We start from the raw sequence: 12219 nt of genomic DNA, 5'->3' as shown, positions 1-12219 counted from the left end.
GGTCGCTTCTGCTAATCATGTTGAGAGTGTATTTCATGCACAGTCTTTGCTGTGCCAGGAGTGTAAGAGAATGAAATACACTCTCAACATGATTAGAAGCAGCCACTGAACATAAGCATATTACAAGTCATTAAATCTAAATAAAATACAGATGAAAAGCTGATTTTAACATATTTAACATTCTAATAGGAGATAATTAGTCTCTCATCTCCCTTCAAAACCAGCTGCAGAATTGAAAGGACATATTGTTACATGATTTGAATGGAATGGGGAAGTCTGTTCAATGCAGACACTTAGGATTCTCCAGACAAGCTTAAAACCAGGTAAAGGTATATTTAGAGAAAAATGCTAACTCAATATTGGAGAAACCAAACTCTTAAAGCAATTAGTATCTAGTGGTGTAGCAGGCATCGCCAGGAAGGGAAGGGAAGGGACAGAGCTGGAAGCAGCGAGGTTACAATAGTAATGTACTTTAATCAGGGTTTTACTTTGATTACTAGTAAACAAGGCCTCAATGCTATGTCAAATGAAGATTACAGATTCTCTTCAATTGATTTAGATCAGGATTGTAATATTACCATGATGATCAATTTAAACTGCAATCCCTCCCCTGAATGTACCACAGCTTCACATCCAGACTCATTGCTGACTTGTGTGACTACATATGAACTAGCTTCTCTCTCTTTTCCTTTTACTGTGTGGTGTAGAGTTGCATTATAAGAGTGAGTCTCCCTGCCCCCTCCACTCTTGGGAAAGGGGTTGTGGGGGCAATGCTACGAGTGCTGAGCAGGAGGGAACCACTGTAATTTGTAATTGCATTGATTCTACTGTGGTGTCTTTTTTTTTTTGTAACTGTAAAACCAATAAAAAATACTGTCATTGTTTAAATATTTAAAAAGGTCCAAACCTGGTAATTTATTTAAAAGACAGAAGAACTCCAATGCACACACTGTTACAGATGTTGATTTTCACAAAGTCCCCTTGTTTAAGGATTTAAATGACAGCTTGGCTACCTTTAGATCAATAGAATAGACCTTAATTTAATCTAGTATTCTTCCACCATAGTTCAACTAGTAGACAAACCAGGACAGTTGGGTTGCTGTCACCACAGCATGGATATCATCCCAACCTGTCATGGTCCAGTTTCAATTCTTTCTTTATTTATTTTAATTCCTGACGTTTCAGAAAAGGATATCTGTACGCAGGTCATCTTAAAATGAATTTTGTTCTGCAGAGTAATGGAGCTGAAATCAATAAGCTCCCAAACATCACTTCTACTAGGTGTGACTGGCGAGTAATGGAGCATGTTAACGACTGCATATGCATTTACAGCAGTGAGTCTGCAATTCTCTGACGTGAATCCATCTTGCTGCACCCTGTTATTCAAGGATTAAACTTGATTACGGATTGAATGGAATATCATGGATTCATTTTGTCTAAGAGAAGAGACCACGTATTGATACTTCAATAATGGAATCAAAATGATTAGTTTATTGTCACCTAACCTTACTGCTGGGCACAAAGCTACATATTAGAAGAGGAAGAAGGTAGATATCAAATACATAGATGCCGTCCTTTTTCTGATGATTGCAATCATTCTTAACGGTTACTTTTACATGAAATACTGTTTTTCTATGTTTTGTGTGAAGGTGTTTTGACTAGGAGATGCTCTTCAGTCTTAGTTACCTGCTATAGAACTCAAATGAAAGCATCTTAGCACAGACCTATCAAAAAATACAAACCACAGTATTTGAGCTATTGCAGGAATGACCACTCCCATGATTGCAAACGTTATAAAAGGGCACTAAAAATATAATGTGAACCTATTTATTCTTAAAATCCAATCCTAATGTTTTTAAAATCCTATCCAAACATTTTTGTTTGGAATTAAGTGTTAAACTGCACCTATCTGTTCAGTTGTTTCTTCCACAATTGACATTTATTTAGACGGTAAATCGATCCCCAGCACCTGATTGCATCTTCAGGACCTCCTGCATGCTACATTCTGAGATCCAATGAAAGCTTTTATAAGTGGGTTACTTTTAGTTATATTTCAAACTAAGGCCTACAGCTACATGGAAATCAGAAAGCGCTTCAACTGTGCAAGTTAAACATGAATTATTTTTTCTAGTTTCTTGCTGGAAAATGCCGTCAGGAGGGACCGAGAGGGTTCGATAGCTGGATCATAAAAAAATATTTTAAGTTGCAGTCTAACCAAACCAAAAAAAAAATAGCTAAGTTTTTTCAAAGTAATAAATTATGGTAAGTAGTTACAATTCTGTTCAAGAAACCTCTAATTGTAACAGATTAACTTCCCCAACACTGACTAATTATAATGTATGTAGTGACACTCTGGATATTACAGTTTACAGTGTGGTTTTAGAAAGGACAGATGTTGAGAGCTCAGTGGCAGCTGAAGCAAGTCAGAGTGGGCGGGTATGGAACTGAAGCTGTGTCTGAACTGAACTACTGCACATGAATGCATCCAATTCAATTGTAATGCAAGTTTCATCAGGGCTGTGCTATAACTACATGGCTATAATTACATAATTAACAATATAACTGCATGGTCGAGGGTATGTTTACATGGTTTGTGTTGGATTTTTACTATTGCTGGGGAATAAATGAGTGGTCTGTGCTCCGACTGGCTGACACAACCTAGAAAGCTGTACAAATCCTTGTACACTCAGTTCCGTGATTGCTTAATGATTTGTTTTTATAAAAGCTTGTTCGGAATAGCAGAACAAAGGCGATGCATTGTTTGGCCATCACATTACAGGAGATACAGTGCCTTGCGAAAGTATTCGGCCCCCTTGAACTTTGCGACCTTTTGCCACATTTCAGGCTTCAAACATAAAGATATGAAACTGTAATTTTTTGTGAAGAATCAACAACAAGTGGGACACAATCATGAAGTGGAACGAAATTTATTGGATATTTCAAACTTTTTTAACAAATAAAAAACTGAAAAATTGGGCGTGCAAAATTATTCAGCCCCTTTACTTTCAGTGCAGCAAACTCTCTCCAGAAGTTCAGTGAGGATCTCTGAATGATCCAATGTTGACCTAAATGACTAATGATGATAAATAGAATCCACCTGTGTGTAATCAAGTCTCCGTATAAATGCACCTGCACTGTGATAGTCTCAGAGGTCCGTTTAAAGCGCAGAGAGCATCATGAAGAACAAGGAACACACCAGGCAGGTCCGAGATACTGTTGTGGAGAAGTTTAAAGCCGGATTTGGATACAAAAAGATTTCCCAAGCTTTAAACATCCCAAGGAGCACTGTGCAAGCGATAATATTGAAATGGAAGGAGTATCAGACCACTGCAAATCTACCAAGACCTGGCCGTCCCTCTAAACTGTCAGCTCATACAAGGAGAAGACTGATCAGAGATGCAGCCAAGAGGCCCATGATCACTCTGGATGAACTGCAGAGATCTACAGCTGAGGTGGGAGACTCTGTCCATGGGACAACAATCAGTCGTATACTGCACAAATCTGGCCTTTATGGAAGAGTGGCAAGAAGAAAGCCATTTCTTAAAGATATCCATAAAAAGTGTCATTTACAGTTTGCCACAAGCCACCTGGGAGACACACCAAACATGTGGAAGAAGGTGCTCTGGTCAGATGAAACCAAAATCGAACTTTTTGGCAACAATGCAAAACGTTATGTTTGGCGTAAAAGCAACACAGCTCATCACCCTGAACACACCATCCCCACTGTCAAACATGGTGGTGGCAGCATCATGGTTTGGGCCTGCTTTTCTTCAGCAGGGACAGGGAAGATGGTTAAAATTGATGGGAAGATGGATGGAGCCAAATACAGGACCATTCTGGAAGAAAACCTGATGGAGTCTGCAAAAGACCTGAGACTGGGACGGAGATTTGTCTTCCAACAAGACAATGATCCAAAACATAAAGCAAAATCTACAATGGAATGGTTCACAAATAAACATATCCAGGTGTTAGAATGGCCAAGTCAAAGTCCAGACCTGAATCCAATCGAGAATCTGTGGAAAGAACTGAAAACTGCTGTTCACAAATGCTCTCCATCCAACCTCACTGAGCTCGAGCTGTTTTGCAAGGAGGAATGGGCAAAAATTTCAGTCTCTCGATGTGCAAAACTGATAGAGACATACCCCAAGCGACTTACAGCTGTAATCGCAGCAAAAGGTGGCGCTACAAAGTATTAACTTAAGGGGGCTGAATAATTTTGCACGCCCAATTTTTCAGTTTTTTATTTGTTAAAAAAGTTTGAAATATCCAATAAATTTCGTTCCACTTCATGATTGTGTCCCACTTGTTGTTGATTCTTCACAAAAAATTACAGTTTCATATCTTTATGTTTGAAGCCTGAAATGTGGCAAAAGGTCGCAAAGTTCAAGGGGGCCGAATACTTTTGCAAGGCACTGTATTTAAATGTCTTTACTGTCATTCTTGCGCATAAACTACACTCATAGTCCAGGGAAAACCAAAGAAACAGATGGGATGAGGAAAGGAAAGCAGTTTCTCGTGAAATTAGTCTTTCTACCATTTGCTGGTTCAGTTGTCTTATGATGGCAGTTTTTTAAACCCAACAACTTTAAAGCACCCCTTCAATACAGCTCTCAGAATCTTGTATAACTTCACAGTAATACCCCCCCCAACCCCAACGCCCCCCAACCACGCACCCCCTCCAACCCCCCAATCCCCCAATCCCACCCCTCCTCCTTCAATTCCCACAACCAACCCACCCCCATGCTTTCAATACTTAACAGCTAGCAAAGACTGCCAAACTATACCAGATGTTTTGTCCACTGAGGTGTCCAGAGGTACACAATAGGTGTAGTGAACCACAATCAGGGAATCTGTTTCTTGCAGATAAATTGATAAAAGCACAAATAATACTGAAAACAATGTAATTGTTTATTATTAAAAGCACAGTTTCAGCTACACCCTGTACCTACCTTTGCTATTAAAGAGGAGTTAGAGAAAACTCATTGTGTGGGTCACACAGCACCATCAAAGACACAAAGTGGTGATTGCATGAAACTTACTTTTACATATATTTTCTTGATCACTTAAAAACAAAACAAAAACAAAAAAAACACTGCTGTTTAATAAAAAGGAAAAAGATAAGCCTGGTCCAGCTGCTGTGTAGTTTAAGACCTGGAGACACACACACACAATCAAGAACCTTCCTTGGGCTATCCATTTTGGTCGTGTTGCAGATGGTTTTGGTTACTGCAGCAGTTTCCTTTTCCCTCGTGGGAACTCATTTTTCACAGGGCACATTGCTGGCGATTCTCCTCCCTGGGGTACCAGCTCAGCCAGATGACATACAGCTTCTTAGGAACAATTCCATTCCACCAAGGGGCTTTGAGGGTTAATGGGTAATTCAGGCAAAGCAGGAATGATGGTTTCATGTGCAGGATCCCTCCCTAAACCCTTCTATTCATACTTGTTGACTTCAGCGCTAGGTGTCTACATTATCAGAATCCTATTACATTGCAAACAGTAGTCAACAGTTGCTTCATTTTGTGAATGAATAAATAAATACATACTGCTGATTGCCACCTTGAACCATTTCTCTTGTCACATATTCAAACAGGGCAATCATACAAAACAGGGTGTGCAGCAAGACATTTGTGTTTGTAAAATGGCTGTATACCTTAATAAGCTTTATGTAATGTATTCTATTGCATCAAAAATGGATCTTATTTATTCGACAGGGAAATGCAAAAAAATGTGAATGTATAAAAACAAAGGCAAAACTCTGTTGGTTTCCTTCGGACAGTGTGACGCCTCACTGCCAGTGCGTTTGAAATGCTGCTTAAAGTGACTGCAGCTCATACAAAACCATTCCATACGTTTTCCATACCATGCACAAACATTCACTAGTTAGATCTGACATCTGTAGTTTGTTTAAAAAAAAATTTTACAAACATATTTCACACTTCTAAATTTAAAGTCTGTTTCAAAGACCTTTTCAAAATGTCCGCTTTAGTGCACTGATAGTGTAAGGATTATTGTGCCCATGTTGTCAAATAAGTAACACAGCAATAATGATTCATGAACAGATAAGCCAGAGCACTTATTGTTATTTATTTATTTATTTTAAATCACTCTTCTTGCAGTGATTTAGAGGACAGATCTCAAACCCCAGTGCACTAGAGCGGACATTTTGAAAAGCGCTTTGAAACAGACTTTAAAGTTAGAAGTGTAAAAAGTTATTAGGATGTTAACAATGAAAATAAATTACAGGTACGTTATTTAAATAGTTGTAGCAACACGTGTGGACGTATAATGCCATATTTTTCGGGACCTCGCTATGTACTATGACAGGAGTGAATTGAGCACTTTTTTTTACTGCAATTCACTTGCACATTGCTACGGCTTTGTTACAATGTCCTCAACTGATGAAGCAACAAAGTGCATTAGCCATCTACACAGAACAGAGTTGCATGGAAGAATGCTATCTGTGGAGCGGGCAAGTGATTTATGTATGTAACCCAACAAATAAGAGAATGTTGCACTCTGCAATATCTAATAATCTGTCACAAGTGTTATTTAATCCGTAGTATTTTGTATTTAATTATATCCTGATGTAACTGACATCAGGATATTGAATCGTATTTTGTCATACTTGTACTTGCTAGAACCGAAGTCATTGTATTTTATCTTGCTCTTAATTGTATTTATACTTGTACTGTGATTCTTGAAATGTATTTTTGTTTACGACTGTAAGTCACCCAGGATAAGGGTGTCTGCTAAGAAATAAATAATAATAATAAAAATAATAATATTATTATTTCTATTATTTATTTCTTAGCAGACGCCCTTATCCAGGGCGACTTACAATTGTTACAAGATATCACATTATTTTTACATACAATTACCCATTTATACAGTTGGGTTTTTACTGGAGCAGTCTAGGTAAAGTACCTTGCTCAAGGGTACAGCAGCAGTGTCCCCCGCCTGGGATTTAACCCACGACCCTCTGGTCAAGAGTCCAGAGCCCTAACCACTACTCCACACTGCTGCCCTTTAGAATGGAACAAGAAGTTCTATCCATGCCACACTTAAAATAAAGCATGTTTTTTACCAAGGATTACAAATAAGTAATGTACAAGGACTGTCACAAGGCATGTAGTAATACTAAACAAAACTAGCAAAGTCTTTATCAATGCACAGACATTAACTAGCTCTCAAGGTCGTTCTAACATGTCTGTGAATCATGCACACCCATCTTCAGATTCCCTCAAGTCAAGAACATTTAAATGCAAGGAATTAAAGAAATGTCAGCAATGTTTGGGCCTGTCCCTTTCTCAGTGCATCTGTGTTACTGGCCTGAGGAAATGTTTAGCCTGCTGTCGGTCACGGAGAGGCCCACGGTCTGGCGTTAGCCCCGCTTGTACAGAGGCTGGGTCTTTTTACAAGTGTTCTTCCCAGGCCGTCCACCATCTCGTATGGACTTCTCTCTCAATTCAGAAATGAGACGCCCACTGCAGAACTAGAGATCTGAAAATTGTATACAGGGTGTGCCTCACTCAGAAATGCACAAATAAAAATGAATTGATTTTGTTAACAGTATTATATATTCTCTCCAAACCATTCTGCATAAATATGCTTAGCAGCTCAAAGTGAACCGCAGATGAAAAAAAACTAAACAGAATCTATCACGTCCGTACTTCCCATATGCGTGATTTCAATTGAGTGGATTTCCACTCTGATACGGGTGTGTGAAGCAGGGGTCTGGTGATTCTGCCTATGGAAAGCACTCTGTGCTGCTCATTAACGTTGCTGTTTTCAACTTGTCGTATAATTGAATACTAATCAGTGAAACACAATATTTCGCCATTTTTTAGAAGTATAAATGCTCTGGTAAACAAATAACAATCACAATACTCACACTTTGATGGTTTTTGTTTTATTTATTAGGCGTGGCTGAATTTTTAGTAACAGCAATAGGGCTGGTTGAAACGGATACATTTCTTACTTGCAAAAGAAAAATATGGGAAGAAAACACAAGAGCACTGAAAGTGCAAAGAGACAGAAAGTTATACCAAATCCCTTTGGATCATTTATATGTTTCCAAACAGATTCCCAAATACTGTCTTTTAATTCTGTGCATTCAAATACTTGTAATTAAAAGTTTTAAGAATTAAGCCTACTGTTTGGTATTCTGTCCTAAACCAGCAGTTTGTCAGCCCCAAACTGTTGTGACATAAATTATAGATTGATTATATGTGTTAATCAAATTATTTTTCCTTTTATTGCAGCTGTGGTGCCATTCAGTCAAAATTATAAAGGGGTACTTGAGCTCCAGACAGACAGGGTACTTTTTAAAAAAAAGGTTGAAAACCCCTGTCCTAGGCAATATCATAGATGTCAATTGGGATGCTCCGTATTAAATCAAGCAGCCACACCATATTGGCACTGCACATCAAAATGATCTGAATTCATTCCTGAAGTTTCTTATTGCATTCAAAGGTAAAAGTTCATCAAATTAACTTAGAATTGATCAGCATGTTGCATGCCGGGAAAGGCCACAGCAAGATTTTTTTAGAGCATTTTACAGCACTGGAGAAATCACACTGGATTGTATCAACCCTCTATCTGTTATTCCAGACAGAAACACGCTGCTGATCTGTTCTACTTATCTATTCCCACCCCATCATGTTTTATATCAAAGAGACTGTTGATTGTCACAGATTAGGAATAACTTTTTAATAATTGAAATAAAAGTATGAATTTAGATCACTGTTCAAATGCTAGACGACTTCCTTTTCTGCAGTAGTCAGGGTCCCCTGGTTTCTACACGGGAATGTTCATTGCTGTTTATAGCAGGGCAGAGAGCAGAGACATGCCTGTCCACCAGCTGAACAATGGCTCTTTGTAGCAGCTTCCCAAACAGCTCTTAAAGAAATGACACCGTACAGCACAGAGGGTTAACTAAAGTATCTGGGACACTGCAAGCCCACTACAGACTCAAAGGGAAGGAATAGGAATGCTGCTGCAAACAAGCTCTTTTGAATGAGAAGTTCTTGCCCCCAATTCAGTTCAAAAGTTCCTATATTTAGGGCTTTTGGAGTGCATGCTTGCTGTCCAAACGGCTGCACATTTACTTGTGTAGTTTAGTTCTGGGAACATTTGAATATGCAAAAATGACTGTATACTGGGCAGGTACTAGTGAGTGTGACAGATACAAACACTTTCATAATAAATATAAATGAAGGATATCAAGGTATTGTACAAAGGGAAGCCGTCTGAGTTTTTCCTCGACATTTTTCTCCATATTTAAGAATAGTTACCCCGAATTAAAAACAGTCTGCCACTATATTTGCAATTTCAGAAGTGGAAAGAAAAAATGAGTCACCATCCCCACAATAGTCACAAAAATCACACCAAGGCTGGGACCAAATCAAAACCTTGACAACCTGCTAATCGCAGGTAACAAAACTGTATTTAATAGCGTTTTCTTTTTTTTTGAAAATATCTTATTTCTTCTGCTCATAAAAAGGGCCCAAGTTAGACTAGCGGAACATTACTGCAAGCAAAGCGGTATAAACGATAGCAATTAAATACACTCAAGCTGTACTTGTGATTGTGTAATTTAACATCGAGTTTGGCATAACCGTGAGTATGGTTTAGACATTTTGTAGTTTTTTTTTTTTTCACTATGCAGTTCAACTTGTTGTGCTATGCTTTGTACTTGCTTACCTATGCTTCATATTACTTTCATAAACATGTAAGGTCATTCTGCAACGATACATTAAAATATTAGTCTTTTAAACGAGGGTAAGCTCCCTTAAAACCCTGAAGTTGATGATACAATACGGTTTTAAGTGACAGACAGGTCAACAGGAAGGACAGCCTGGGATCTCTGTGTCATTTCTTTAAACTAATCATATAGAAAGAATACTTTATAACAGTAGACCAACCTGTATAATTTAAGGTTGGGTAAAAAAAAAAAACCCCCTTTTGTGTTTTCTATATCATTACATGGCCACCGGATGAAACCCGATTTAGAAAAAACAGCACTGCGCTAGAATAATGTCTCACGTGAAATAATTCTCTGCTGCAATGTCTTACACAGAAAATACAAAGCAGACTGTGCAATTAAAACCTTAAAACAACAAAGACGTCAAATAACTGCTGCTCAACGTTAAACCACCGCGCAGAGAACCGAAGTAAATGGCAAATGGGTGGAACAAGCCAGCGACGCATTTGTTTTTTCACCTGGCCGGCATCAGCACGCCGGATTTTGCTGCATTGAAATTAGAATCCCAGAGGACCAACCACGTGACTGTACACCGCACTAGCAGGACAGATGAAGGTAAAAGTATCTGGTCATCGCAAACGCACGAGGGGTGGAGATCAGACAAATATGCCTTTTAATTCGGTATATTGCTGTACATTAAAAAAACAAAATAACATGTAATTGAAATTATATTAAATTTGAAATATAGTATTTGTCATATATAACGTAAAGCATTATCAATTGTTTCCTAAGATAGCCCAGATGTTAATTCAGTAGGTAAAAAAAAAAGCTTTAAAGTTTTTTTTCATCGTTATATTTTAGACTTCACTTAAAATAGAAGGAAAGTACTGTTAAACTTTAAACCTTCGGAATGTGACAGTTTTGCCTAAATCCATCTACAACAAACATCTGAAGACCAGGTTCCAGCCACAAAAAAAAAGAGCTGACTTATAAAATACCCTGTGTATGAATGCAGCGTTGCTCTTAACAGTCTTTGCTGTGATATAAACCATTTCTTACCTGCAGTACCGATGTCGCTCACGGATTCCTTTTCGGTCATTGTCCCCAGTTGTTCTTAATTACTCTGTTGCCTTTAGAAGAGTAAACCCGTTTAGTCTCGACGAAACAGCGTTCTTGCTTTCTCCGCAGTCTGTGTCATTGGGTACAAAACAACTAGTTTGGTAGCTTGCTGCTTTTTTGACCAACACTCCCGTTGTAATTTCCCCCCTGCTGTTAAGTGCTTTTCCACAGAAGGCGCGACGAGTCTCGGGAGGAAAAAAAAAAGCCCCGATAGTTTGACCCCTGGAGCTAAAAGCTTCTCTTGTTGAATGTTGAAGACCCTGCAAAAAAGAAGGCGGTGGTGCAGTGCTGGTCTGTCTCTGATCGTGTTCCTGCAGAACCCCTCCCCTCAGTTTTTACAACAGTGCTGTCAACCGCTAACCCAAGGAAAATGCTTGCCATTCTGCATACTGCAACCTGGAGAGAGACTTCAGTATGAGTAATCTGTAAATGGACCAGACTAACGGTACTGTACCGCCACTCGTGTCACAGCCAAGGCAGCTTTTATTAGAGCATATTTGTAAAATATTGTTTGCTTTACCATTTTTTCCTAATTTGTCACAATGTGTTCAACGAGCACTAGAATTGATTCTGTTAACTTTGATTGATGTCATAGTTAGAATAGTAAATAAGAAATCGAAAGTATGCAAACGGTTTGGAAAACATACGGCAATCCATTCTGATTTGCTTGCAGATACACTATAGTATGGCTTTGCTAATTGCTTCTTACATGTACTGTGTAGTCTGTTTGATTAGTGTTTGGGTAACCAATATGTCAGAAGTGACTATGCAAATAATATATATATATATATATATATATATATATATATATATATATATATTCCCCGTTGTGCTTGCATTTCTTTACAAAATATGTCAAGTATAACTTAAACCAAAAAGTTTTAAAAAAAAATGTAGAATTACAGTATACCCTGATATTTAGGAAATAGCCTGTTATGTCTATTAAACTATATTATAAACTATATTGTTAAAAATATAGTATAGGCAGCAGTAAGATACAATATAATATTGAACACCATTGTTGTGAGACTAGGCCATAAGAGTGAGTCAGATTTAACAAAGCTTCTGTAGACACCAGGTAGAAAGCTACTCCCTTTGTCTGTTGAGATAGGGGTGTTGGTCTCAGCAGACACTGATGAACAGTGCCCCAGCTCAGTTGTATTACTCCAGTGACTTGCAAGGGAGTTTACTGTACCAGCCAAAGGAATAACTGGTCCTACACCATGACCCTGAAAACATGCCCAGATCACGTGACAAGTAGTTGGCGAAGGCAATCTAGGTGAACGGGTTCTTCTGTCTGCTCTAAAGTTTACCAAGCACCCTAATTCTTGTAATGCTGTTCCGTCATTGAAGAGTATTCGTTCAGACCAATTTGCATTGTACTGTTCTGTTGG

The 12219-nt window shown here is 38.4% G+C and overlaps 1 protein-coding gene across 2 annotated transcripts in view; it reads right to left on the bottom strand.

Moving 5' to 3' along the window:
• LOC117418290 (heat shock 70 kDa protein 12A-like) overlaps nt 1-11202 on the bottom strand; it is a 46221-nt gene extending 35019 nt beyond the window's left edge. Inside the window, exon 1 of one of the 2 annotated variants that reach the window (XM_034031189.3) lies at nt 10766-11202. In XM_034031189.3, coding sequence (XP_033887080.2) covers nt 10766-10805 — 40 coding nt within the window. In that variant the 5' untranslated portion in view covers nt 10806-11202. The remainder of the gene's footprint in view (nt 1-10765) is intronic. The other variant, XM_034031188.3, reaches the window with a different exon arrangement.
• Between the last annotated feature and the right edge of the window lie 1017 nt (nt 11203-12219).

This window comes from Acipenser ruthenus, chromosome 13, assembly GCF_902713425.1.
Source record: "Acipenser ruthenus chromosome 13, fAciRut3.2 maternal haplotype, whole genome shotgun sequence".
Taxonomy (NCBI): Eukaryota; Metazoa; Chordata; class Actinopteri; order Acipenseriformes; family Acipenseridae; genus Acipenser; species Acipenser ruthenus.
The sequence above is the reverse complement of the archived record's forward strand: the minus strand, read 5'-3'. Positions and strand labels throughout refer to the sequence as shown.